A 27,519-nucleotide genomic window follows, 5' to 3' on the forward strand; every position below is an offset into this window, starting at 1 on the left:
TCGAGGGTCAGGGGTGAACAAAATAAAAAGGGCACCAGGTCACAGACAGTCTTGATATATTTTTAGTGAAGGGCAATTCACATTTTCTCCACTAGAAGGACACCTTAGAGGCCAATGGGGCATCCAAGAGGGCACTTTCGCTGTTTCTTTCTGACATGTGGCCGCTCACCCCTAGCCTTGCACCACCCCCTAGCCTTGAGTCCACCAGTGCCAAAATGTCCTTACATTATTATACATTCAAATGCAACACCACCACACAAGATTACCATTTTTAAGTTACAAAGTTAACACAACAGTATTTACTGCAGAGCCTCTGCAAGGACCGGAATATATTGTGCATCACTCCCAGAGGCATTTTCCTTTTGTCTCCATCCGCTGTGCCTCAAACAGCAGAAAAAGCCAATGGATTTTAACGGGTGAAGAGAGGGCAAGCCGGTTTTTAGTGGAAGCAGGCAAAAACAATTACGCTTTTATTGAGTGATTTTCAAAATGCCACAACAGCTGTTTTGTACAAAAAGGGTGCAGGCAGTGTTAGAGATGAGATTTTTTTTAAAGCCGAAACATTACTATTCAAAAAATTCATCTCAGCTACTGTTTTATAATTTCAGCCGATGGTGGCAAAAAATACGAAGGCCACACAGAAGCATCTCTCTGATGGTTATAATAGTGAGAAATATTTCAAAAAGAACAAAGTTCAGGTAGAAGATTAATTAGGAACTAATTTTTCTGGCGGGCTGTGACCCCCACCACGGACATGTTTGCCTTATTGGTCGGTCGCTGCTGTCACGCCGTCAGGCACTCGGGTCGCAGGTGGATATGTAACCTCTGGCCACTGCTGCCAGGACAAAGACTTGGTGCCAGCTCCACCTCGGCCTTGTCCTCTAGTCTCCAAGCTGCCGCCTCTGGGCCTCACCGTCACCTTGGCTCTTACTGATTCTCTGAGCCTGGGCCAACCTGGCAAGCAGATCCCCCCAAACAAACACACACACACGCACAGCAGGGAGAGGTCACTGTCACCTGCCCGTTATCTGGCTTTCTTTTTTCCACAGCTACACATGCAAAATTCAAATATCCAAATACACAGACACACTGCACACTGCACACAGCAGAGGTGCACCTTTTGATTCTACTTCGACAATGAAAGTAGACATGGAGATAAAATGTTTTATCACTTTTCCATTTGAAATCTCAGTTGTGTGTTTGTAAAGTCTTTTCGATCTCTACCTCTTATTTCCCCAGATACCTAGATGGGCTCTAGTCAGGGCCAGATCACATGATTGCTTTGGCATCATAGCTCTGTGTTCACCGAGGAAATTGGCAGAGAAGCACATAACTCCATATGGCCATTCTAGTAGATGAAACAGTTCTCATCTTTAGATTTTTTAAAAGATTATTCCATGGAGAGAACCGAAAAAAAATCTGTAACCGTTTATTATTGAATACATATGTTTTTTTATAATGGCATATGGATTTAATGGAAAAAATCTTTTGAGAACTTCATAGAAGAAGTTTGATGAGAAGATGCACTGACAGGTTTTTATTGGTCAGCTGCTTATTCTGTGTTGGCTGTGATCTTAGCAAGACTGATGAAGAGATACAGGTATTTATGTTTATTATTAAAGCTGTCAGGCGATTAAAAAAAACATGTAATTAATTACATGCTTTGTGATTACCTAATTTAAATTCATCACATATAAAATCTGTCACAGGTAGATTTACTTAAACGGCTGTTTGATTGTGGCTCAGCGAGATTGGTTGCTCGCAGTAGCATCTGGAGCGGTGCGAGGTCTGTCCTCCGAGCTTGCTGATAAGTGCTTTGCGTTCAGGTGTATTTCAGGCTCGACGAACTCCAATGGTGCTAAATTGTTTACTGCAGGAATTAAACAGAAGCTTCCTCCCAATCAAACAGCTCAAACTGTCCTCCATTCAATATTTCTGTAGATGAGAGCAGGCATACGTCACCTTCCTGTTGCCAAAGTGACAACGCTCCTTTTATGGTCGAAACCACTGGTTAATGCCACCGCCAATTAGAGATGAACTGGTGGCGCCATGCTTAGAAGCGCCTGCGTCACATTATACAACTTGCACAAAGAATGAAGGAGAGTATTAGGGATTGGTGGCTTTAGGCCGTCAGCAGAGTGGGTGAAACTGGTCCAGTTTGTTCATCTATGGAAAAATCTGATCATCAACGATGTGACTAAGTTAATGATGTGTGAGTTAATTTTAGTTTCTACTATCAGTTCCAAAACCATTTGGGTGGGATTAGGGCGAATCAGAAATTAAAGGTGCTGTTGTAGTTCTCACTCTTGTTCGCCTGTTCATGTTGAACAGCAATCATTCACACTGCAGCATCATGTGCATGCAGTTCACATGAAGAATTAGATTTATTTAGGGCAATATGTATATTATGTTCAAACTATAATGAATGTTTTTTATGCAAATAGAAGAGAAAAATAATAAGGCATACATATTTGATGTGGTCTGTGTATGCAGAACACTTGACACCAGAGTGTAAAGAATAGAAATGCTCTGCTTGATCACCACTGACACGTACACTATTTATTGCACCTTTCCTCCCACTGAAGTGCAGTTAAGTTCACAGAGCATCAGGAAATAAAGTGATCTTGATCAGTGTAGATGAGGCTTTTGCCCACTGCTGAGAATAACATACTGTGGAACAACTTGCAAATTAATGAGGTCGAGTCAAATATTAAGCACCCACCAGTTTGGATGTATTGGTCTGACGCTAACTGAAACACATTCTCACAGGCTGGATGATCGACGCAGACAGTCGGCCCAAGTTCAAGGAGCTGGCTGCAGAGTTCACTCGGATGGCTCGTGATCCCCAAAGATACCTGGTCATCCAGGTGAGTAAACATTGGTGACATCCCTGCATGATCTGTCGACATGTCTTTTGAGATGATTTCATGACACTTCTTTTTTTCTATTTGTCTAAAAAAAAAAAAAAAAACAGTATAGGTAAGCTACCTTCGAAGTGAAAACTGGCCAGTCTTCTTCTTTGTGCTGCCTTTTTTCTAATATTAAGCCAAATTATTCAGGGTGTGGGGATAAGTAGATGCCATTAAAACCATTACAGTTTGCATTTTTCTTTTCCTCCTCCTTTGTGATAAGAAATACACTAACTACTCATTGCATTTCCTTAAACTCATTGCCTTACACCTAAAATTAGACAGCAGCTACTGTCAAGATCTTTTTTTAAGCTTTTCAATAGGAAAAAATAAATAAATAGAGCTCAACAGCATTTATTTCTGTTTTCAAGTCTTATTTACTACTTGGCTTGTTCACGTGTAAACCGCTTGATAATTTTATGTTTTTCGACATTTTGCCTTACAGTTTGTCTTCATCGTTAATTACTATCACAAATGAGTGACCACACACACTCTGCGCACCCACGCACGTCTTTTTCTCAGGGTGATGACCGCATGAAGCTGCCCAGCCCCAACGACAGCAAGTTCTTCCAGAGCCTCCTGGACGAGGAGGAGCTGGAGGACCTGATGGATGCTGAAGAGTACCTAGTGCCCCACTCCTTCAACATCCCACCACTGGCATACACCCCTCGCACACGCATGGACTCAAACAAGGTATTTCTTCTCAAGAGACTCCAAATGCCTCAAAGGAAATATTCGGAGTGTAGTGTGTCAGGTATCCGTGAAGCTGGCAGTAACTCTGTGTCATGGCTTGTATAGCGGTCTTTCCTCCCTATGTTATTTCAGATCGGGTCAAGTTTTCAGTTCTTCGTACCTCTTGTTGAGATCCAGAAGCTTCCACGCAAAGCTGTTAACATTTAACAGCTCCAAGACGGATATCTAAAGGGAAACACTGGGTCCAGTAGTATCTTAAAAGTCTCCCTCGTCCTCACATAATTGGGTAATTTAACATTATTTAAGGTTTCCAATCTTTTTTCCAGTGTCATAAAAAAGTGAATATATATTAGATATTAGAATTAATATCTCCTACTTTATGCAATGCGTTCAGTCATATAAGATTAAATACTTTCTGTTTAAACTGATATAAAAACTCACGTATCTGGACTATCACACCCAACATGGCGAGGAAGTAAGGGGCATTATTTGCTGTTTGTATCTACTTTCCGGGCACAAATTAGAGGCAAATCAGATATCTTTGATTGAGTTCTTATGCTGGAACAGGATATTCATTGTCTGGTGGTGGAGGATTTCTTGAAACACAGATACTATCGAATCTACTTTTCAATCTGTCAAAGGAATCATCCCAGCTTCTGCATTTTTAAAGCGATTTAAAGTTGATCTCTGTTTCTTGATTCAGGTTCCCTCTTTGGCTGGGTTTTCCAACACAGGGGATGAGTTAAAAAGGTTAAATGATTTAAATACTTTTGGATGGTTGTCGACCCAACTACAATCCCAAAGAAAGTTGGAAAATCCAAAAAGTCAGTATTACTTTTACCAACAGGAGCAGAATAAGTATTGAAAAAGTGGGGCTTTCAAGTCTTTAAACAAACAAAGCAGGCCTAGTTCTTCAGGAACTTGAATCCAGCTGCAGAAAGTTGAGTGTGATGTCAGCGTGACCCCTACTCTGTGGAGGTGTGTGGAGGTGTTGCTTCTAACGCACAGCCTAAATTAAACTATGTGTAAACTATGCCTGCATTCATATATGCTGAGGACACTGTACAGTCAGGTTTTAGATCATTAAGCCGAACTTTGACAAGTCTCTTCTACAGCAGATCTACAGTGCAATGGTGGCAAGTAACACAAACCATGATGTTCTGGTCAGTCAGTTTGGAAGAGACACAGAGTAAATTAGAATGTAGTTGTTTATCTGTTAATTTTGCACGGACTCTTTCATATTACCATTTTGTTTTGAGTGTAGCAGCAGGGAGATTGAACCGCGATGGAAAAGGAGATATTAAGTCAAAAGTAGTCATTCAGATCATTTAGATGGTCCCCAAAGTGAAATAGGAATGAGTTTTCCCAGCGTGTACTGCGGGACTCTCCTGTTCAAACACAAAAGATTGAGATCTTAAAAAGAACTCACACAGATTTCTTACTTTCACTCTCATCTCCCTGTTGCTCTCTCTTTCTCTCCCTGCTTCCCTTGGTCTTTTTCCATTGTGAAACTTTGGTAATTGCCTTCTTCAAAATTGGCATTTATCGCCAGATTCCCTCAGTTCTTCAACTGTTCAACTGTTCGTCATCTAACTTTGGACTTAAATCTATCACAAAACCAGTCACACAGCCAGGCAACTCAGCCATTTTGTATTCCAACATCCCCCTGTGTTTGTGTCAGGATAAAAATGCCTGCTGAATGCCAATGAGAGACTCTTTTTCCATGTCTTTCTGGTGCATTTCAGGGGGTGGCACACTATTTGCATAATATTTGTAAAGTTATACTCTACTTCATTCAAGGGTACATACTGAATGAATCTGTTAATTTCATACAGCTACATTAATTCACATTAATCATGTAGATGATTGTAATCCACAATGTTGTTTTCACACTTGAAACTGTTATTAATATGCATCCTCATGCTTAACCATGACAGCTCAGAATGTGTCAGTACTCAGCCTGTCCTCATCAGAAACACATTGGTCAACTGTGAGAGCATTTTATTCCAACCTATATTTTGGGTGGAGACCTCTAGTGACTGTAGTATCGACAACAGCTTCAAAGGAGGTAGTAGGTAGGTAATAGTATAAAGACCAAACAGTCCATATCCAGTTTAAAACAGGAATTCAATGGTGAGTTCTTTTACCATGCAAGCATAGTGAAGTTAATTATATGACATTTAGCATCGGTGGGTTAGTAACTATTGTCACAGATGTAAATGTAGTTATTTTAACCCAAACCGCAATGTTTTCCTCAACCTAACCAAGCAGGTGTAGTGCCTAAACCCAACAGAATAGTTTTAGTGCCTAAATCTAACCAAACTGAAACTGTATGATGAAGGACCTATATGGCTGTCACTGACACAATGCAATGGTAACGCAAATGTTGGTATGGGAACAACTGGCAAAACACCTTTTAAGTTGTTTTGATATGAGGATGGGGTTGTATTATTCAAGAGCAATGTTTACCTCCCCACAGTTTACCATGTTTCCACAATCAATTCATCAAGTCCATGAAAGTCTTAATGGCCAAGATTTAAAGAAATAACATGACCGTGATGCTGCTGATTAACCAAAGTGACTTGATTATGAAAACAGATGAAACAGTTACATGCAGAAGATGATCATTGTACCTAAATAGTTCTTGAGTCTTTCCTGCATTTGTAGCATACAACCAGAGTTTAACCAGGACATAACAGTAGACAAACCTTGGTTTGATTGAACTGTTTCATTATCTCTACCACCAGTGACTGATCTCTTACTTCTAATAAAAGGCTATTTGGGTCTGACTCATAGTAGAGGCCTGAGGAACCTTGTAGTAAAGGAGGATGCCAAAAGTAATGAATAATTGATTAACCCGATAAATGAATTATTTAAAAAACTGCTGGTCAGAAACAGGATTTGAACCTGCTCCTTCACCGAACAGAACTCAGGGAACATTACACCACATTGCCATTCCTTCAACTTGTGTGTTTAGGAAAAGTAAGTGCACACAGTAAAAATGTTCTATCTTTTTAGTATATTTAAAGGCTTCTCAGATGCCATGCAAGGAAAAAGTAGGCGAGGGAATGGAAAATGGAAAACAAACCTCTTGCTGGATACATGGGGAAAAAAGATAACTCAGAATAAAGCACACAGTGAGGTTCTTAAAAAGCCCTTTTTTGTTATGAGCATAGACACAAATGCACACAGCAGGGCAGGCCTGATATGGCTACTTTAAGACTTTGCTGCGTGGAGCCTTTTAATTAAAATCCTTTTAATTAAATTGTCCTTGGCAGTCACGCTGCCATATCATTGTTTGGCACTGCTGTTTGTCTCCCCTGCCTGTCACATTTAAATATTACTGATGAACAATGGTACAAAGAGCTTGAATTGGATGACATTTTATAATTCAACATTTTTCTGTGTTATACTTATTAAGTCATTTTACTTTAATTTTTGTTTAATTTGTCTTTTATTTGCTTTGTTTATTTTACATTCAGAAATAGTGTATAGACCAAAGACTGGACAGCCTCACTTGGAGAAGTGAGCTGAACTTGAATCTTCCATTGAAGGACAGGGCAAACGTTGCCATGACTCCTCGATTTTCTTGGTATCTTGATAATCTTGGATTGTGTCTAACATGCCTTCACCTATGCCCTCACTTAATCCTCGACATCTTCACTTGTGCCTAGAACCAGTTTGGCTACCAGGACCCCAGTTTCAGCATGGAGGACATGCTGGCCACCCTACCCCGAGTGGTCTCTGTTCCACCGGCACAGGACCTGGCCTCAGGTGGGCAGATTGGGGGTGGATTTGGCCGTGGCAACCAGGATGACCCTCGGTGCAACGGCACTCTGAGGAAGCAGGCGTCCCCAAGGTCAAATACCATTGGGGCCGGCTCAGCTCTCACTGCAGGACAAGGTAAAGCTATGTGATGTCTGAACGTTTTAGAAACTGAGGGGAATAGTAATCCCTAAATGTCACTGTGTGTCCAAAATTAAATCAGTGGTAGGAGCAGAGGACAATGTAATAAAGTAATGAGGTCTTCAGTTTTTCAGTTTTTTTTGTTTTGATCAGTTATTTAATTTCATAAGTTATTGTCAATCATGTAGCCATCTCAGTAAATTTCCTTGTCTATTTAACTGTTGTAGTATGGCCTTGGTTTTTGACACAATAATCCTTTTCCACTCTTCCAGGTATAAATTAAAGAGTAGTAACAGCTGGTATTCACTTTAAAGAGTCATTTAAACGCATAAACAAGCATTTGTTTAATAAATCGTCAATGGAAAACAACTCCCAGTGAGGAAATAGGCTCTCTTCCTTCTTTGACTGACCCTATGTGCTGTCCTCATTGGTATTGTGCTGTGACAGTGGATCACTTGCCAGCAGAGGATTTGGAAGAAGAGAAACGAAGGATAAGCTCAAATCTAGCAGCTGTCCTGCAAAACTGAGCCACATATTACACCTCTCAGGCAACAGGAGAGAGGCAGCAGCAGTGGCAGACTTTCTGGGCCAATTTATGCCTCCTTTGCAGATTTGTTTAGGTAGGAAAGGATGCAATCAAGCTTTAAGCAAGCTTTACAAACAAATGTTTATCTGCCTGCTGTGTATTCACTGGAGAGTGCTGGCTCCATCTATGATAGACAGATGAAAATAAATGAATAAAATTCATCTCAGGTCACTAAAACCTCTAAATACCCATAAAAACATTAGTCATAGCCTTGCCCAGGGGTTAGTCACAGCACTAAATACATCACAGTAAACAAGAATGGATTGCATGTCACAGGTGTTTATTCAAGAATCTGTGTCCAGGATCCTATCCTTCATAGAGACTGGGTTTGTAAAGTACCATGTCCTAAATTTCTTTCCCACTTCCTTGCTGTCATTTTTTGCCTCCAAAGGTGGTGGGGAGGATAGTGCCGGACAGCGCTACAGTGCCGATCCAACCGGACTTTTAGCAGAACGAGGAGCAAAAGCAGACAAGGACAAGGATGGCTACATGACTGCCATGAGAGACAAGAACAACTCAGGTGACGGTTTGGAGAACTTCTGGATGGGCTGACATTATTAAACTACTAAATTTGAATGTGCTCAATACTACTCTCATTTGCACTGGTGGATATATCTGGTTCTCCCCATATTTAAGACAGACTTACGAAAAACTGTTTATCTAAGACAGGGCGGGATTGATACGATGACCGACAGAGACGCGTTTCAAGTTCAAATCTAAAACGAGGACACAGTTCTATCCAGGGTCTGGGTCCATCTAGGCTCGCAAAACTCAGATAAAAGTGTCAAACTGGGCAGTGCTAATCAGATATGAATTAGGATTCCATTAATGCTTTGCCTATCTCTCAAATCAAAAATTTTCAAAGGTCACAGAAATTCAAACTTTACTGTAAGCGTTATTTTAGTGTTACCTTTAATGACTTCTGGTTGGCTACAATAGCTTCAATAGAGACTTACCACCCGCTTTGTCTTTCCAGACTATCTCAAAGCAGTCGAGGAAAATCCCTTTGTTACACGCCGCAGGAATGGTGACGCCCACGCAGTGATCGATGCGACAGGATGCCACACCCTCCACATGGCTGGAGCTGCTGCTGCCCCTAAGAGCCAGTCCATTCATGGGGACGACGAGTATATCAATGAGCCACTGTACCTGAATACCTTCCTTAACCCCGGGGACAAGAACGGATTGGCTGGTGCAATCTCCATCTCCGGCCCTGGGTCCTCTGCTGCCCAGTCAGTTTCGCAAACAGTCAACCCGTCGACATCGAGCCACACAGCCTCCTCCTCTGGATACGTGGTACCCCCTGGCCACCTCCCCCACCCATCTTATCCATCACATACCCTGCATCCAGGGCATTCAGGACACACTCTGCACTCAGGCATCACCAGCAGCACCATCATGTTTGACAAGAAAGGCAAGAAGGCCACTTTTGACAATCCGGAATACTGGCAGCACAGTCTACCCCCGAAGTCCTCACTGCATAACCCTGAGTACCTGCAGGACTGCAGCACGCGCTTCTTCTACCGGCAGAATGGACGCATTCGCCCTGCTGTGGCTGAAAACCAGGAGTACTTGTCCGAGGCTGCTATGAAAGCTGGCAATGTGTTGCCACCCCCTCCATACAGACAGAGGAACACTGTGGTGTAGTGACCCACCTGTAGCACAATGGAGGGATGACTAGAGGGATATGGGTGGAGATGAATGGACGTTGAAGAGTCCTCTCGTACTTCTCAACCTGGGTTTTCCTTGCACCCTCCCTGAACACGTCCCTCTGTTTTGTCTGATCGCAAGTCTTAAACTCTCACCCCAAGGTTCTGCCTTTCCTTGACAGGACTACAGTTAGTCACTGGCAGCCTCACTTGACACCTACACCATGTTTTTTAACCCCATCCTCGGCCCTGAGCACACTGTCCTGCCATCTTTAGTATCAGAAAGGCACAAAAAACAACACGATGAAAGATTGAAATGAGATGTTCGGGGAGAGAAAAAGGAGAAATGAACTGAGGTTAGCCCAAAGAGAGGATTATCGCCATGCCCTTCACATGCTTTCTCTATCCAACCATGGATTGTAATTCACCATGTTGTTTTCACACTTTGTCCACCCATTTAGATGTACGCATTGCAATAAGCACACATTGCTATTACTCGAGAGTAGTCTGTCAAATTACTCATGCACACAAAGTTGTTGTGTCGTGACTTACCAGCAAACCTACAGTCATGCCGAAGAGCCCAGATGTGGCTCGCATGCCTGCCCACACGCTTGTTTGACATTAACATGTTGCTGCACCGGTAATGGAGTTCAAACATTTATCACACTCAGCTCGTATCATACCTAAAACATGCTAACATGCCTGCAGCCTTGACACATCAATAATAACCAGACATGAATTCATACGCACACACATGCACTGACAGATAAGGCTGCAGCCATTGGAAGAGAAGTGCAATTGACCTTGTGCTGGAAGACAGAGTATGCCGATAATGGCAGTCAGTGGTGCAGCGCAGACAAGGGGGTCAACAGCAAAGCAAATGTCACCACAGTTTTATGGAAAGCTGTGATATCACCGAATACCTGGTGGAAAGCATCCAGCAGATTATTGGCATGGCTAGGGTGGGATCTAAAAGGTTGATTGCTCAGAAGACCACCCTTAACATCCTTTTCTTTCATCCGTACCAATCCAGTCTGAAGAGCCAGAAAACATTCCACTTCAATATTACCTTCATAAGATCACTGTAAGCAGCATCGTGACTGACATGACAAATGGTAACTGCAGTGCAAAGGAATAATGTTTCAGTGGAACTGATGCTTGTGAATGGACAAATCTTATAAGACAGAAAGGAGCTCGATGACGGTGGAAAACATATGAACATATGAACGTGGGGGGAACATATACAATTATCAGCTTCAGTTATTTTGTTCTTTTTAGGCATCAGGGATCTTTTTACTTTGTCACCTTGTCTTACACAAACAGCACAGACATCCAGCCACGGAAGAGCACTGTGGAGATGGCAAACAGGCTAACCCTGCAGAGCTGTAAATAAGCCAATTATACATCATTACCAGACAGACACAATCCTTGAAAAGGCTGCGTGGACCAAGCTGTGTCTGGAAAGATGTAAGGTACATCAAAAGATGAGGATGAAAGATTTTCTTTGCACCTCTCATTATGTCAAAAAAACAGGAAAATGTGCTCTGACCACATAGTCAGGACTGCAGGACCATGGTTTGTCTCATAGGGTTAAGGTGGTTCAGGAGGAGAGACTGTCTACACTGTCTAAGAAGGCTTCCTCCCTATTTGTACCATGGGAAAACGAGACACTTTCTTTTGTATTGGTGTCAGACATCACAAGACATCATTGCATCCGCTGATGGCTCGCTTTCTGTACTCATACAATACTGCCAGATGCCACAGTAAACTCTGATGGAGACCGCTAGCATCTGTCGTCAAATGATATTGAAGCCTAATTTGGGCTGGGGTTGATAATTTAATAGCACTTAATGCTCTGACACAGCCAAATGACTTTGCTGTTATTCTCGCTCCAAGCGGCAATTCATTTTTTTTCTCATCATGTTGCAACTATAATTTACAGCGAGACAACAGAAGGTTTCCACTGCACTGAGGCCTCATGTTAAGAGTTTCATTAGGCATTCTACTAACAAAGCAGTATCCCCACTGTCTAAAGAATATCATTAAAGTAATATGTGGGGTTGGGCGATTTTCCAACAATAAAAAATGCCAAGGGATAGAAATTTAGACAATTTTTGAATCATCTTTGATAGAGTTTTTTTTTTCCAGGATCTTGCAGGCGATGCTGACAATATTTGATATTTGATTTGAATATGTGATGAAATACACTGTTTAGGTTTTTGTCACTGGGTTAAAGGGGTACCCCAGCAATTAAGCATTGCACTGCATTGTAAAATAAGACATCCTGACCTTTGTTTGGGTTGTTGCTCCAAAAACACAAACCCTTAATTCAGCTCAATAGAAGTCAAAGCAACTAAACTAATGTAAACTCATAACTGCCAGTCCTGTATGGTGCACAAGCTTCAGCCGGTTTGATTATGTGGCAGCCAGCTGAACCAGAACTTGTCAGGTGTAACATCAGGTGGACAGAACTAGCAGTGTGTGGCTAGTTAGCAGGGGCCTGGGGATAGCCAGTTAGCTCAGCTCCACAGGTGGTGTAGTGCTTTTGTCTTGTACTGAAGAGGAAACTCTCACCAGTAACCTGTCGTGCAGATTATTAGCATTAAATGCATGCGGCACAAAGCCTTGGTTAGATCCCCCGCTTCTGTTTGCCTTGTCAAAGTAACTGTATTATGTCACTAATACAAACTCAACACTTTCTGCATACTTTCAAATTAAAAGTCTGGGTGCTTCTCAGTAGACAGAAACCCTAAATTTCTTAACAGGGCTTTTTCTGTGAAATATTTTCTGGAAAATGTTGTAGAAAACTCATTGACTAGCAAGGTTCACACACGTTTTTACTTTATATGTTGCTGCCGTCATCTTTTCTCCAGTTTCACTCAGTGGTAGTCTAATTTAATTTATCATTTTGTTGTTAACTTTTCAACTAAATTTGAATTGTTGTTGTGAGAAATGAAAACACAACATGTTGCAGTTGCCCTGATGAATTGTAGTGTTTCAACACTCTCACTCATGGGCTCTCATTATGTTCCTCTTGGGAGCAGCTGAGACTTGTGCAACATCCAGTGGTAAAATTTGGTATTACCATTCTTGACTGGTCTCGGGCCTTTTACCAAACCGACAAAAATGTTTAAATTGGCACAACCCTTACCCTTCAGGTAACATCTTTATAGCAGGAAGGCTTTTTTGTGTGTGTGCACTACTGAGCAATTTTGACAAGCATTAAGGAAACTTATCTCCGGAGCTCCAGTTCTTTTTAATACAACAAAACTGTTTCTACCTCCAAAACCACAATTCTCCAATTGTTAAACACAACCTTTCTGTTAAAGAAGATTAGGTCTCAAGCCCAAGTAACAATAATCCTGATGACATCACCAGGGTAGTGCAGCCTGTGATGAGTAAACGGTGTGCCCCTTTAACCAGATATTACGATCTGCAAACACTGTCTTGAATACATTTGCAGAAAATTTACTACAACATGTAAAGTCATGTTGCAATATTAATCTATACCTTGAGTTTAATTTTAAATCGTCCACCCTGATTATTAGGTGATAATATTCTGAAATGTGGAGACCGACTAGAGCCTGTGCATGTCTCACTGCTGACATACCAATACACAGCCACTGTTACACAACTTTGTGCCTCTACACTAAAAACACCAGTCAGAAGGAAGAGTCAGACAAGCAGTGCTGATGATTTAATTCCCAAAACACAGATGTTGCCCTGGCGCAGTGTTTTCTCCCACTCTCAGGTTTTATGGGGAATAATAATCATCCAGTTAAGCTCCAGCTGAGGCACAAGTTACCACGTCATAAAAAGGACATCAAACGTACCAAAATAAAAGTATAATGGAAGACAGATCAGTGCCATGATACCACAGGAGATGTCCTACAGAAATGTGAATTTTATAAGTGTGTGTGGGGGGGGGGCGGGTTTGAATGGTCATTGGTCAAGTGTCATTGACTTTTCTTTGTTGCTAATCTGATTTGAGCTGTGCTAGATCCATTCTCTCACAATTTCTTGATTGTTCTGATGATTTCAGATTTGCTAGTATGAACTTACACTTATGTATACTTTCTTTGTGTAAATGTGTGCTACAAAGGTGTCCTCTCCATGTTTTAAAAGTTAAAAGTCGGTTATGTAAGTCTATTTCTACCATCACCCATAAGGTATTAGTTGTAGTGCTTGTAGACTACTGTATGGCCGTGTTTAAGTGCAATGACAGCAGTGGAGAGTCACCCAAAGGCTTGGTAATGGATCTCTATGGAAAAATAAAGCCAATCTTCTGGAGGAGAAAACCTACTGGTGCTCTCAGCCAGCGAGCATCGCAAGGGGCTTTTAGCTTTTTGAATGCTAATTCATCCACTTTCCCTTGTTGCTCTGTGGGGAAATCATGTTACCCAACATCTCACCCAGTGCTCCAGCTGAGAAACCCTGCACGACAGGCAATAGGTTGTAATCCTGCAGCGGGGTTAAGACTAAGGTATTAGCATTCTAGAAATGTTACCCGACCAATGCATCAATGTTACAAAAGCTAGCAGGGGAAAAGGTGCAAGTGCACTGTAACTGGCAGAGGAGACCAAAGTTGATTGCCATTTTTTCTCTCTCCTCTGAGGTGACTATAGAATTGTATGTAGCAAACACTGTTGTGCAGCTGAAGCTGTGAAAAACGAAAAGAAGCAGCTATTTGTGGTGGTAATACGAACAAATACTTAAACAGTCTGGAGAGGAAAAGTGATTGTGGTCAAATGTTAACATGCGTCATAGTTTCATGTGAGAAGATATAATATTCTGTTTGAGGTTTAGGTGTAGACTCGTAGGTACAGAACTTATTTAAAGGAGCACAGCAACTCCCTCTCCATTCTGACTCTCATCCAGTGAATCGGCCTTATAGTAACAGTTCTATTTATTTTGTGCATCTACTTTTTATTTTGGGGTTAAATGTATTTTAAACAAATGGTATCATGAATATTGTAAATGGTGTGTAAAGTTTTGTTTTTATTCTCATACATGCTTTTCAGGGTGTCATTGTGGCAACAGAGTTTTTTGATACACAGTTTGAAGGCTTCATCATCTTCATCATGTCTGTCATTTTCTCTAATCAACTTAAAAGCAATTATTAGCTGCGTCCCAACTCAGAGGCGGGATGCTGCACAATCTGACACCTCCAAGTTGATGTTGTTCATACATAATAATTAATGTTGTTCCAGGACCATCATTGCAACTGACCAATCACGCCTTTGGGAGTACTACTGCATGTGTGAAAAAAGTAGTATAAAGTCTTTTGTGGCTCCAGCAGAAGTTGCATTGTGGGTAGTGTAGGCACCAGGTATTAAAAAAAAAAAGAAAGAAGAATATGTGGAATAAAAAAGGTGATATCTCTGGTTCTGCTGTAACAATTTTGATCTTTTGCTCTTTTTTAGAAAAAAAAAGACACCTTCCCATAGTGAGCCCAACAGTGTCACAGGAGTGCAATAGACCTGAGGACTGCTTTTCACTGGCACTTACACTACCCACAATGCAAATTAGCAGTTAAGTGACATCACTGGAGGTAATTCATCAGATTACATGCAGCTTCCTCTGGAGCCACAATAGGCTTTATAGTGCTTTCTTATATATGCAGTAGTACTCCCTGAGACATGGGAAATTGGTGAAGGTATCCTTTAACTCAACCGATATCCCAAAATGAATGTTTTGTTCAGGTGCCCTGAAGCTTGATGCAGACAGGTTAGAGTCTGTTCTGTGTTTAAAGGTTACCTCCACTTTAAAACCCACTGAGCTTAACATGTCAAGGTTGCAAATGAGGTTTCATCACCTTAGTTAATGTGATGCAATTACTATCTCCTAACCATGACATCACACGATACTCCCCAGCGTCAGTTGGCGAGGATCACCACTGAGCAAATACTAAGCCAGTTGTGTCCTCTAAAGCAAAGGCAGACTTTATGTTTCAGTCACATTCTTTTGTGGGACCTATGAAGTGGGACAGCCCTTGTTGGACCGCTTAGACACATCAGGGCCAGAAATGAGGACTTCGGAGGGTCCAGCCCCTGAACTGGGACACAGCATCTGTATTTATAGTGTGCTCTATTTCACTTTTCTATGCTTTGATTATTCATATCAAGATGACATTTTTCACAGAATCTCTAGTATCAACCCACCTGTGGTCTTACTGTATTGGATTAACATATATTACATTTCAGAGGTTGTCACTATTTAATACTCGTCAGGAAGTACTTTTGGTCAACGTATCATCAAACAAATCACATTTTTTTTTAAAGGGAAACCATAAAAGCAGCTGACAAACGCATTTTCTACCATTGTAATAGAAGCAAACTGTGTATGGCTGTCATGCTCTTTTACACTGATTTATGTGTGTATATTCTACCATGCCATGATAACAGGGGTAGATACCAGTGGTTGAGTAAGCACAGTTTACAATGCATTGAATTGATGGTAAAACTGTAAAAAAATGGAATTGATAATTGTCTTTTAACCAAATGACATTTAGGTAATGGGTCACGCAAGAGTTTTACCATTGTTAAGAAAATTTAAAATAAATTAAAAAGTGGATAGTATTTTTATAGGTAGTTAAAAAAGGTGGCCAGGTGCATCTGTAAATAGGACAATGATGCTTCTTTTTCCAGCTGAAGATATTTTTTGTTTTTATTTTCTCCTTGCATCATTGCATTTCTAGTGGTCTACTGTACCTTTACTTTATTTTTTCCGTTGGGGAATATCTTTTCTGTATGTATATAAATATATATACAGTACATATATATATATTCTGTAAATGTAATTTGAAGAAGTGAACTCTGATTTTAAAAACGCTTGCAGGGTCTCTTGTCACCCCCCAACCCCCCATTCTTTCCCCTGTGATTGTGTGACTGTGTTTTCGGCACAAAATTGGTGCGTTTTGTGTTTTCGACCTCTGCTCTTGCTCACTTTGTAGGAGTGAATTCCTTTCCTTTGTTTTTGTTTTTTTACTGGGTGTATTATACCTCCTCTACCCTCCTCACTTCTCTCAGTATTATCCACCTCTTGAGATTTTTTTTTAAGATTTTGTACACTCTTAAAAATGCTGTTGCAATACTAATGAATATTCAATATTTTACCCCCTTTTTCTCTCAGTCCTTTCCTAACCAATGTTATTAATTCACCAGTGTCACTTTGCATCCTGAGTTTTGAGGACCTATACTATATTCCTTTGACTAGTTTAATTTCCATTTGCACTGAGCTCGGTCACTGTTTACTTTAAGATGATATTCAGCTTTTCATCCATTCGGGGCAATACTGATTGAATTGTGTAGCAATATCATGTTACAGCTTACAGAGTGACTAAATGGAGTGTGAGAGAGAAAGAGGAAGACAGTTTGCATGGGCTGAACTGATCATTTCAATAACTGATATTTGCTTTTATAGAGGTCTCTGGGTAAGCTTTTTGGCTTCATCAGGACTTAAAACATCCACTCTTTTCCAGAGGTCACAGTTTAACAAGAAGTTAATATTTCCATTTAAAAAGGGTCTTTACAAGAATTTTGGGGGAGTTTGGCCCATTTATCTTCTTGCCTAATATTTGAGGATTGGCACCAAAATCATCATGTTGAACTATTTTTTTTATGGCATTGGAGCAAATGTGTTGGTAATAATCAAGCGGTGCTTCACAATTCTGATGTCGAGTGTTGCTGGTGCTCACAAGCTGAAGCTGTATGATTGGACGTTCAATTTACTATATTATCAGGGAACACAGTATTGTAGAAAAGTCTATGGACACCACAATTTGAAATTTGGAATATGCTTTCAGTTGTATTTGATTCGATTGACTTGACTTTATTGTTTGAGCGAGAAGGGAGTCAGACAGCTACAGGTTTTGTGCTGTTTTCTGACAATGCTGTAGACTCTACTAATGATGTCTGGTGCGAATTGGTTATCAAAGTTCAGATTTTAACCTTAAATGTTCCCTTAATTTTTGTATAGCTATGGCGTAGCAAATACTCTAGGTCTGTTGTACACTTACCATTAGAAAGTGTAGGGGCATTTGCACATGTGGTGATTTTGATGGCAATTTTGTCATTTACACGATCCAGCATTTACATATATATTTTGGTAAAGGGGTGAGGTTGGCAAGCTTCTCAAAAGTCTAAAAAGTTCCAGTTTAAACGGACATCTAAGTTTGGAAAAAAAGATCTTCTATCCTAACAATGATCATAAATTATCATTGCTTTGTATCAACTCATCAGAATGATTGAGAACTAAGTTTTATAGCCCATACCTTGTCACATATTGCCAGTTTTAAATGTTTCTCTTCACTGGTTAATTGACACATTTTCCAAGCTAGAACATTTAAATATGTATTCCCTCTGTTTTGTTACATGAATCTGTCAAAACTATATTTTTAATTCAATATGAATAAAGATCAGTCAATATTTAACAATGGATTGTGTTCATTTTTCGAGGCCAAAACATTGATGGAAGCGTTGGGTTATTATGGTCCACAATGGGGCTCCAATGGAACATTGTAAAGGTTTTTTCAGCCCAGTCAAGAAGATTAAATGTTAATGTACACCACAGATACGTCCAAGGTTCATACAGTATATGCTTATTTGCAGACTTGGAAGGAGATGGTGTTACTACAAGTTAACAAGGCTGCCAAACAGTCCACCTTTAACGGGAAGTCAGATGATGTCCAGGCATTTTGTCTAGAAACCAAAACGTATATTTTCTTGGGAAGATCCACCATCTCCTGATTGGTCCCCAAATCTGCCATTTTCTAGGGGAAGTCTGCATTTGTTTTGGGAGTGACAAGCCAGGTATTTAAAGCCAAACCAACTGTTTGTTTGCTAAACCTAAGCATAGTATGAGCAAGATGTTATGACAAGAGAACTAGAAAATTGAACCAAAACAAATGCAACATTTCAACGTAAAGAAACTTTCATTGTGAACCTAGGTAAAGCACTGGGTGCATACCCCAGTTGGACTATAATGGTAATCCAAAGGGTTTCACAACTGTCAACAATGATCTTCATCTCTAATTCTTAGTGTCTTTCCAATTATAGGAAAAATACCCATTGTGTTTTTTAACAAAATATCATCTAAAATTTATAGTTTTGTAGGAAAAGCAGAGGTGAGAAATCCAGAGTGCTCATGAATCATTTAGTGTCTTTCAAAGTTATTGGCTTCAGTGTGGCCATCTGCCTTTATCCCCCAAGAGATGGAATTCAGTGATACTTCCAATTCAGCCCTTATAGTTTTGAGGGCCCTTTACACCTCTTTACTTCAAATGTCAGCCCATAGTTGAGTAGTTCACCCAGACACACAGCAGTGTTGTGTAGCCTGTAGCCATAGCATGACATCTTCATTCTGCCCAGATGAGGCTGAGCTGCAGACATCTCTCACCATTCACCAGATTATGCCTTTAGGCTGGAAAGAGCAAAGGAGTCAAACGGTACAGTGGCTCCAGTCCCATCGCCACAACCTATATTCTTCAGCCAATTCTTTTCACATTAAAAGCTCCTCACATGCAGACAAACTTGTACACCGCCAGGAAAATCACACAGGGAGCTCCAATAATAAAGTGTCATTACTTCTGACACTTGCTCGTGCATGATAGATGCATCTCTTTTCCAGCTGATGACATTTTATGGCATTATCATAGGAAATCCAATAACGAGATCGGCATCTTGAAGCCTTTGCCCCATGCAAAGTCAAATCACTTGCCTTAAGATGGTAATAGAGTGTGAGCGAAACAATCTGTCACTGCCTCTCCTCTCACTCTCACACACCATCCCCCCTGACAAAGAGTATGGATTTTTACCTGATATGAGGGATGATCGGCACAGTTGAATGTAAATGATCCTAAATGTCTCTAGGTGAATCGATTGGCCGACACTTCTCGGCGAATAAAAGTGAAGGCTGTATTTGACAGTGCATCAATCCTTACCACAACACCTCTACAGTGAGGCAGAACAATTTTACTGTCTGCATGTTTTTCATGTGCAGCTATTTCAATATGTGCTGATGTAAACACTTCCAAAGATAGAGGTTTGAGAATTGGCTACAAGCCAGAACTGCAGTTTTGCTTGCTCTAGCAAGAAGTAATTTTTCCCACAGTATGCCATTTACTGTCATGTACACACTGTTCTCTCCTGCGAGAGTTTTCGCTATCTCATACCGGGTTAGTGAACCAATTGTCACGGCAACTGAGCCGTACAACCTTCACCGTAGACGGGACATGCTGTGGATGTTTTACCAGAGCAGATGGTTGCCCGTTGCGCAGCAGTTTCAGACAATCGCCTGATGCAATCATACTGTAATGTTATCATTTAAAATGACAGAAGAGTGCAACACCAAAGCTCCGTAAAACTTGTTTTGTCTTGCCTCCACTGTTGTGGCATTTCTGTCTCTCTTTCTCAGAGTCAGTGGTGAGGGCAGCTGCCTCTAAATCCCAGCATGTTGGCAGCCTCTGATTGAATGGACTGTACAAAGCCCACTAAGCAGTGTTGCGATCTCCCTTGAGAGCTTTCATTATGGAATGGCATATTGGATCAGGCTGACTGTCTCCAGAGGCAAGGCCAACAGTCTCTCCAGGAATGTACACACACACACACACTGACACACACAGACATACAGAGAAAGCATCATACAAGACAACATGTTGACAACCCAGTCATAAATCACACCTGATTCTCAGTGAATCTGTTTTCTCAGGGTTCAGATACAATAAATGTAAACTTAAAGTGTTACTGCCAGGAGTTCACGTGACTTTTATTTTAAGTGGCCATTGTCCACGAATATCAAATATTTCCAGTTTGACAATTATACTTTTTTTTTTTTTTTTTTTTTTACAAATCATGACAGATCCCCAGTACATTTATGGACATGATACAGCTGCAAATACCGTCAATTTAATTATACATTTTTAAATCATTAAAATAAATATTTTCCATGTGTAAAAAAGCTATTTTTATGTGAATAATCATCAGTGTCATGGGCCAAACTATTACAAAAAATGATTCATTGACTGTATCAATTGCAGAAGCGACAATAACTATATCAAAGAGAGGCCGGCTGAAATGCTCGCTAAAATGACTTTGCAGTGAAAAGTTTTTCTTAGAAAATATAAACTTTCAAGGCTCCCCTATATTCCAAGCAACCTACTTTTTTAAACTGTAGTTCATAACTTGAGTGTAATGTTATGGAGTAAATGCTGTTTGAGTGCTTTGGTTTCAGTTGAGCTAGCAACTACAATTTCAGGCCAGTATGTAGCTTGCAGGCTACTTGTTGTACTTAAATTCTGTCAATGCAAAGCAATTCTGCCATCTGTTTTACAGACATGTAGGACATAGTATGTTAACCTTCCTGCATACAGTGACCAGGTGGTTGAACAGAACAGTCTGCAATCTAGTGGTTTTGAGTTGCCAAATCAGGGCAATAACAATAACATCCTAACTAAAAATGACCCACTAGGCCAAATATACAACCAGTGTTGCTCAATTAAGGCACCGAAATGCTTAAAGTAGTCTCATAACATAAATCAAACTAGCCCAAATCTATTTAAGTTTAATGATTTATTGGGCACATTAGTTATGAAGGATTTGCACAAGCTACTTCATTTTGGCTGAATTCAAGAATTGTCATTTCAAGCTTGGGAAGATCTAAAACTGTCCTGCATTTCACTAAGTAGTGGTTGACAACACACACATTAAGATTAATAAGGCAATCTCACTGGTCATTTGCATACTGCTTGTGAGCTACAGCTCATCTGATTACGGTTGAATATGAGTTGCTCAGCATTTAGTGTTTATCACTCGCTTTGTTAGGCAAGGCAGTATTCACATTGGAGGGGCTCCTACTGAAACTCCATCGGTATTTAAATAAGGACGTTGTCATCACAGCTCATTTATAACTCCTTTCACCTCCAATGATGAGCCATACATTGTGATAGCTGGATATGTATGCAGAGAGAGGCTGCTTGTCCATGTCAACTTTGAAACGATTCCCTCTTATCAGTGTTTTTGCTGTAATGTTGTTTGCTGCAGGTTTTCAAGTAATTCCCCCCTTGTTGTTGTCTCTTGGTTTTTTAGAGTCTAACAAACCATATCACCCACAGAAGAGGGATAGGTGTGACCTTTCAGTTACATCTCAGGCAATAAAAATTCGATGCAGGTAGTTATTTGAGTCTGTACTGTGCAGTTACACAATCCCAGAGTACAGCAGGGTACGTGATTGTTGCCCAAACACAGTTTTACTAAGAGGCAATTATGCCAAATGTGTAAATCCCAAAAGCATCAACTGTATTTGACCTGTTCATAGTTACTACATATCTGCTACATTTTAGTGGCAAATATTTAACATTTAACTCCACTCCAGTTTTCTAATAGTTTAGCTACTAGTTATCCTTCATATTATGACTTTTCATACACTCTTCTGTAAAAATACAGGTTCTCCAAATTTGGCAAGTTTTTGTGATAAACGGAAAGATAGATTTTTGTTTAATGGGTTAAGGAAATCCTCCTAATTCCTAAACCAAATCAAGTATTGATTTGCAAAAACACTGAACAAAGTCACAAAGCTGCAAAAAAGGCTGGGGTTTTTTTTTTTTGAGCTTATGAGAAACTGAATTATAAAAAGACATGTGTTTCTCATAGGACTGTGATGCCTGGATGAGGAGTGAACTGATAATCATCCCTGGCTGGTTATTGGCCGGTTATCAGTCTCTCTCTCTGGAGAGCGAGCTGTCACACCTTTTCATATTTAAGTCATGGACTAAATAATGAAGTGAAGTCACAGGTGCCAGCAATATCCCAGACTGCCTTACAAATTATTTTACGAGTTGTTGGATGAGGAGAAGCTTAACAAACTTTTCTGAAACGGCTGCAGCCAACTCTAAATCATCGGTGGGTTAAACAGAATACATTAGGATGTTTCTTTCCGTGTAAAAAAAGTGTCAATTTTTCACGGCATCACTGGAATATATAAAAACACTACATTTTGAGAGAAAAAAATTGCCCACACTAAATATTGGTTTGGTTGTTTTAGAGACTCCCACAAAACTCAGAGTATAAGTCGGACCCTGATATCAATGGACCAATAATCTACTAATTATTATGGCTTATCTCTGGCCTTTCTTTCTAAAAAAAAAAAAACAGGATTATTATATTTTCTTTTTCCCCCTTTTTTATCTTGCTTTCTTCTTAATCTTGTTGATTTAATGTTGTTATATGTCATCATACTGCTTTGCATCCCAGTCGCTATCACCTGCTGCTCATGACTACTCCATATGCAAATCCACCGCTGTCTTGGGTTGCACAGCGGCGTCTGTTAAGAATATTTTCTGCATGGCTTAATGTTCAGTCATGTTTGTTTATTTTTTTATAGTTCTGCTAAATTCCATGCCTAGAATTCGGTAGATCTGTTACGTTATTGCCAAACTCAGTCAAGTATCCGGTTTCTTTCTAAATAAGGAGGAAAGTAGCCCCATTGCGATGGTATAGCCGCTAATTAAGTTGTGTGTAAGAACATCCTATTACTCACGTTAAAGATTAATCAAGGACACAGCAGGCAAATGAGCATTTCCTCTCGTCTGCAACATTAATGGCAACGAACTAAGATTTTAAAATGACTTCCACTCATAGAATATACTAATAACATGTGAGTGGAGTGATAAATGAGGCCAATTGTGTGCAACGCTGCATTTTAATTAAGCAGCAGTCTTAAGCGAGCAGGCATCATTGTTAAAGTCAACTCTCCATTGCAATTATGCTGCTCTATTCATGTGTAACATAATGGCTGGATGACAGTTCTTTGTTGGCTTACAGTGGAGGCATAATTGTGTCCTTTCACACATAAAAATGGCACATCTCAATTTTCTATTATTACTCTAAGTAACACTCATTCAGCCGTAAGGTTACATCTTTCTTATGTTATACTTTCAGTGAACTACAATCTGACTGTATGTTGTGGGTCAAATTGTCTTAATGCTGCTGACCTCCTTAGGAGTGCTGATCATGAGACAGTGCTGACAAATGACCTTTGTTGTTCTGAGATCCCTCAGAAGAAGAAAGTTCATTACAAAAAGTTAAATAAGAGCAGAATGAAAGTAGATAGCTGGTATTCTACTGGGTCACCTGGGAATTTTTTTAATTAATATTAGGAATCATGTTGCAGATGTAATCTGCTGGGTTTTTTTTTTTTTTTTTGCAAACTAATTCCTTTTGTTCATTTAACTTTGCCTCCAGTGTCACAGAGTCATGCTAAACTTCAGAGGCTGGTTTGTCAAATCAAATCAAAATAATTCACTATGATTTCTGGGCAAATCAAGGCAATTAAAACTGCAACCAAAACCACTCTGTCCCAACTATACCATAGCTTGTTTTTTCTTTCTTGTCTGTGCACTTAAGCATGGATTGATGGTTTACAGGGTCTTCCCTTGCATTCACATCTACGGAAATACATAGGTTAGGTTGGGGAGGGCAGCTGGATCTCATATTAAAAGGGATACATGTACATATCTATAGTCGATCTGTTCCCTACCATAATCACTGATAAGCGCAGCCTCAGTTTGGAGAAGCAGAGAGCCACTCCAGCCCAGACGCTCAGCTTTGTACTGCAGTGAACGGTGCCCAGATGCAAAGTGAATTTTAACCACCTAAAGCAAGGCTCACCTAAAAAAATCTATGACAGTTCAAGTGTACATTGTATTGAGAAAATTCACACCGCTTTACATCGCCGTCAGACCGCTCTTTCTTCTGGCACAACATTTTCTCAACTGTAGAACCTCCATATCCTTACACATTAGCGCAACTGGGCTTACACAGGCAGCGAAATACAATGCGAGGCCAAGTCGCTGGATGATACGTTTACTTTCAATAAAAATGAAACTTAACAATTTCAGACACAGACACAGACCGTAGGCAACTGCGTGACCCCACTTCAAAAGACGAACTATCCCTTTAAGGCCCACTTAAGACACACAAAGTGGGAGAGGGCTCAGTCTGTCACAATGGTGAGCGATTTAAACAGCTATAATGCAGGAAATTCAGCTTTCAGTGGAGCAACAGTAGTGCTTTCACACTGTCGTTCATGGGCTCTCATTATGTCCCTCTTGGGTCCGGTCTGAAAATACCTATTCAGTTGTTTCAGTATAAGGATGTGTTGCCAGGTTGGTGTCCACATTTGCACCCTCATATTCAACAAAGTTACAGATTTGGACTATCTAACCCCCTTTTTACTAGCATTGGATCCAATTGTTTAAACAGTAATTCCCACACAGCAGTCTGCCAAGGTATATTAACAGACACTGTGTCTAAATTTGTTTCTTACTTTGAGAGAGATATTGTAAAACCTGAAACTCACTTACAGATGTAGCTGTTCACATTCATGTACCCAACAGGTAGACAACCCATTGTTTGTACAGAACATGTGACGGTTATCTTGGCAACACCATCAGACTAAACTTTGGCCTGTTCTGCAAACTACTTGCCAAAAGGTTGACTGTGCAAATAAAAGTGGAGAGCATTTGGCCTTGGTGAATTTCTCTACTCTACTGAGTGCCGTCCCTGTCTTCCATCCACACATCCGCATGAGACACAATAAAGTGACCGCAGTCCTCCAACCCTCAGAGCAATGAGTGCAAGCTGTCTATTAATAGAGGGAACAGACATACTTAATGGGAAGAAGCTGTGTGTGTGTGTTTTCCATTTATTCTGTCTGCCTCAAATGGATTTTTCATCTTGCTTAACCCCCATCTTTACATTAGATTGTCAGATTGTAGCCATGCTCAAGGTACAGCTGATTACAGCCATTGTGTGTCCACGATGTCTGAGCATGGACTTTGTAATCAGAGCAATCTTCTCTTAAATGACAATATGACAATCAGCTCATAGCCATTTGTAAAAAAACTAAAGCTCCCAGGATGACTGTACCGTGTACAATAGTTACTGCCGATTGGTCGTGAAGGCTTTCCACATGTTTCATCACCGATGTCAAAAGAAGAGCTGATGATTGCTCATTTCCTAACAAACAACTGTGTTTTCTTTACGCTGCTACAAGACGGAACACATTTTGTCACGCGGAGAGTGTCATTACCCTTGTCATTGTCTTCTTTCATGATGCAATTAGTTTGTTTTTTTATCCCACCACAAGAGGACGATTGTGTTTTCCTTCATTACAGCAGCTGCTTGGATCTGTGAACTATTAAGCATATGGTAGAGCCCGCTACTGACCTCGCCTCTGCAGCACTTTTGTTTCCTATAAGACTGTTAGCATATGAGAAGCTTTGAAATCCTCCCACATCCATCCCACTCTCATTTAGCCCTTCACGTCCTCAAACCACAAGGGCCACTGGAGGCTCAAGATGTATAGTAGATGGATGTTGAGGAGGTCCAGAGGGGAAAAAAGCACGACGGGAAAGCTGAGAGGAATGCCAGGTCACTTAAACAGTTTGGGCAGTGACCTTTTTGCCTCTCTCAATCTATAACCACTCTCTGCTTAAGATGTTAAGAGATGAGGTCTGGGGAAGGGTTAAGTGACATCTATGGAACTGGAATAAACACACAGGGAATAAAAGATGATACAGAGAAAGAGTACCAGCTGACTCTTTTGAATGTGTCTAACATACAAGTAGGTTTTCATTTCAACCAGGCATAAGAAAAAATAATTTGCAAGCAGCAAAAGAGATCAGAAACCAAACAATGAAATGAGATGCTTTTGTTTTTAACAGAAAAACTACAGTCCCCTGAGTCATAAAAGTTGAAAACTTCAAGAGGATGGAGCTTTGTGATAAGACCTTGTGTATGTACTGCAAAGTGAAAAATTTAGACTTTCTGTTTAATAGCTCTCTTCAAGGTTTTCCTCACCAGAACACATATAATGCATTGGTTAATGCATCTGATTATTTACTCTTGACTGGCGGACTGACCTTTTAAGATTACACTTTTTGATGAGAGACCATTGTTTGCATATGCCTCCTTCTCCTCCTCCTTGGCATCTTTGGACTGAACCTATGAGTGAACTTGGAGTGTCTTCTCTCTGAAGTTTGTTTGTCTGAATGACTGAGCACATCCATGTCTTCACAGGTGCTCCAAATCAGTGATAATGACTGATCAGGTGACAGGTAGCCAGTTTGCTGCTGGTGGTGCACTCTGGGAAGTGTAGTTCTTTGAGACCCATTCCTGAGATTCAGCTCAACAGTAAGAGGAAAGACATCAACCGGGGAAACTGACTCTGACACACTGCTGTTGCAAATAGCAGAGCAAAAGCATTACTTACAGGGGAGCACTCTAGTTGCACATGGTGTCATTCTTCTACAGGTACAGTGTTTAGTTTGGAATGATAAGTTAACTTAAAGCAAAACTTGTCTCAAAGAGTCAAAGGTTTATATCAGCAGATTATTATTAACATGATGTAACAGCTGATGTCTCTGTGGCCAGCTATTAGTTAGCACCATGAAGGTCAAATTCAAGTCAGTATATACATATAATAACTTAAATCTACAACACACCCAGTGTTGACATTATGCAGTGCTATAACATAAGACTACTCATCCCTTTAGTTTTAGGAGAGGGCAGGACAACATAAAAGGCCACTTGTTAAATAAATCATTTATTTTAATAACAAATTTTAAAAGGTAATCTTGGTAAGGATCCACTAATGAAAACATTAATAAGTAGGGATGGATATCGTTAGGATTTTATCGATACCGATACTGATACCAATACTCCTTATCGGTACCGATACTTATCGATACTCTTATCGATACTACAACAATTTCATTTCT

General features: G+C 40.3%; 1 protein-coding gene and 1 long non-coding RNA gene across 2 annotated transcripts in view; one reads left to right on the forward strand and one right to left on the reverse strand.

Annotated features, from left to right (window-relative positions):
- Window positions 1-15,059, forward strand: part of LOC119025841 (receptor tyrosine-protein kinase erbB-4-like) — a 338,953-nt gene extending 323,894 nt beyond the window's left edge. The window contains exons 27-31 of the mRNA XM_037109810.1: window positions 2,770-2,867; window positions 3,432-3,602; window positions 7,277-7,505; window positions 8,486-8,614; window positions 9,071-15,059. Coding sequence (XP_036965705.1) covers window positions 2,770-2,867; window positions 3,432-3,602; window positions 7,277-7,505; window positions 8,486-8,614; window positions 9,071-9,741 — 1,298 coding nt within the window. The 3' untranslated portion in view covers window positions 9,742-15,059. The remainder of the gene's footprint in view (window positions 1-2,769; window positions 2,868-3,431; window positions 3,603-7,276; window positions 7,506-8,485; window positions 8,615-9,070) is intronic.
- Window positions 526-26,788, reverse strand: LOC119025843. The gene is made up of 3 exons (XR_005076931.1): window positions 26,662-26,788; window positions 2,723-2,952; window positions 526-954 (listed from the first exon to the last, which is right to left on the reverse strand). It is a non-coding gene; the product is annotated as an uncharacterized LOC119025843 (long non-coding RNA).
- Between the last annotated feature and the right edge of the window lie 731 nt (window positions 26,789-27,519).

The sequence above is a fragment of the Acanthopagrus latus genome, chromosome 9, assembly GCF_904848185.1.
Source record: "Acanthopagrus latus isolate v.2019 chromosome 9, fAcaLat1.1, whole genome shotgun sequence".
In the NCBI taxonomy this organism is placed as follows: Eukaryota; Metazoa; Chordata; class Actinopteri; order Spariformes; family Sparidae; genus Acanthopagrus; species Acanthopagrus latus.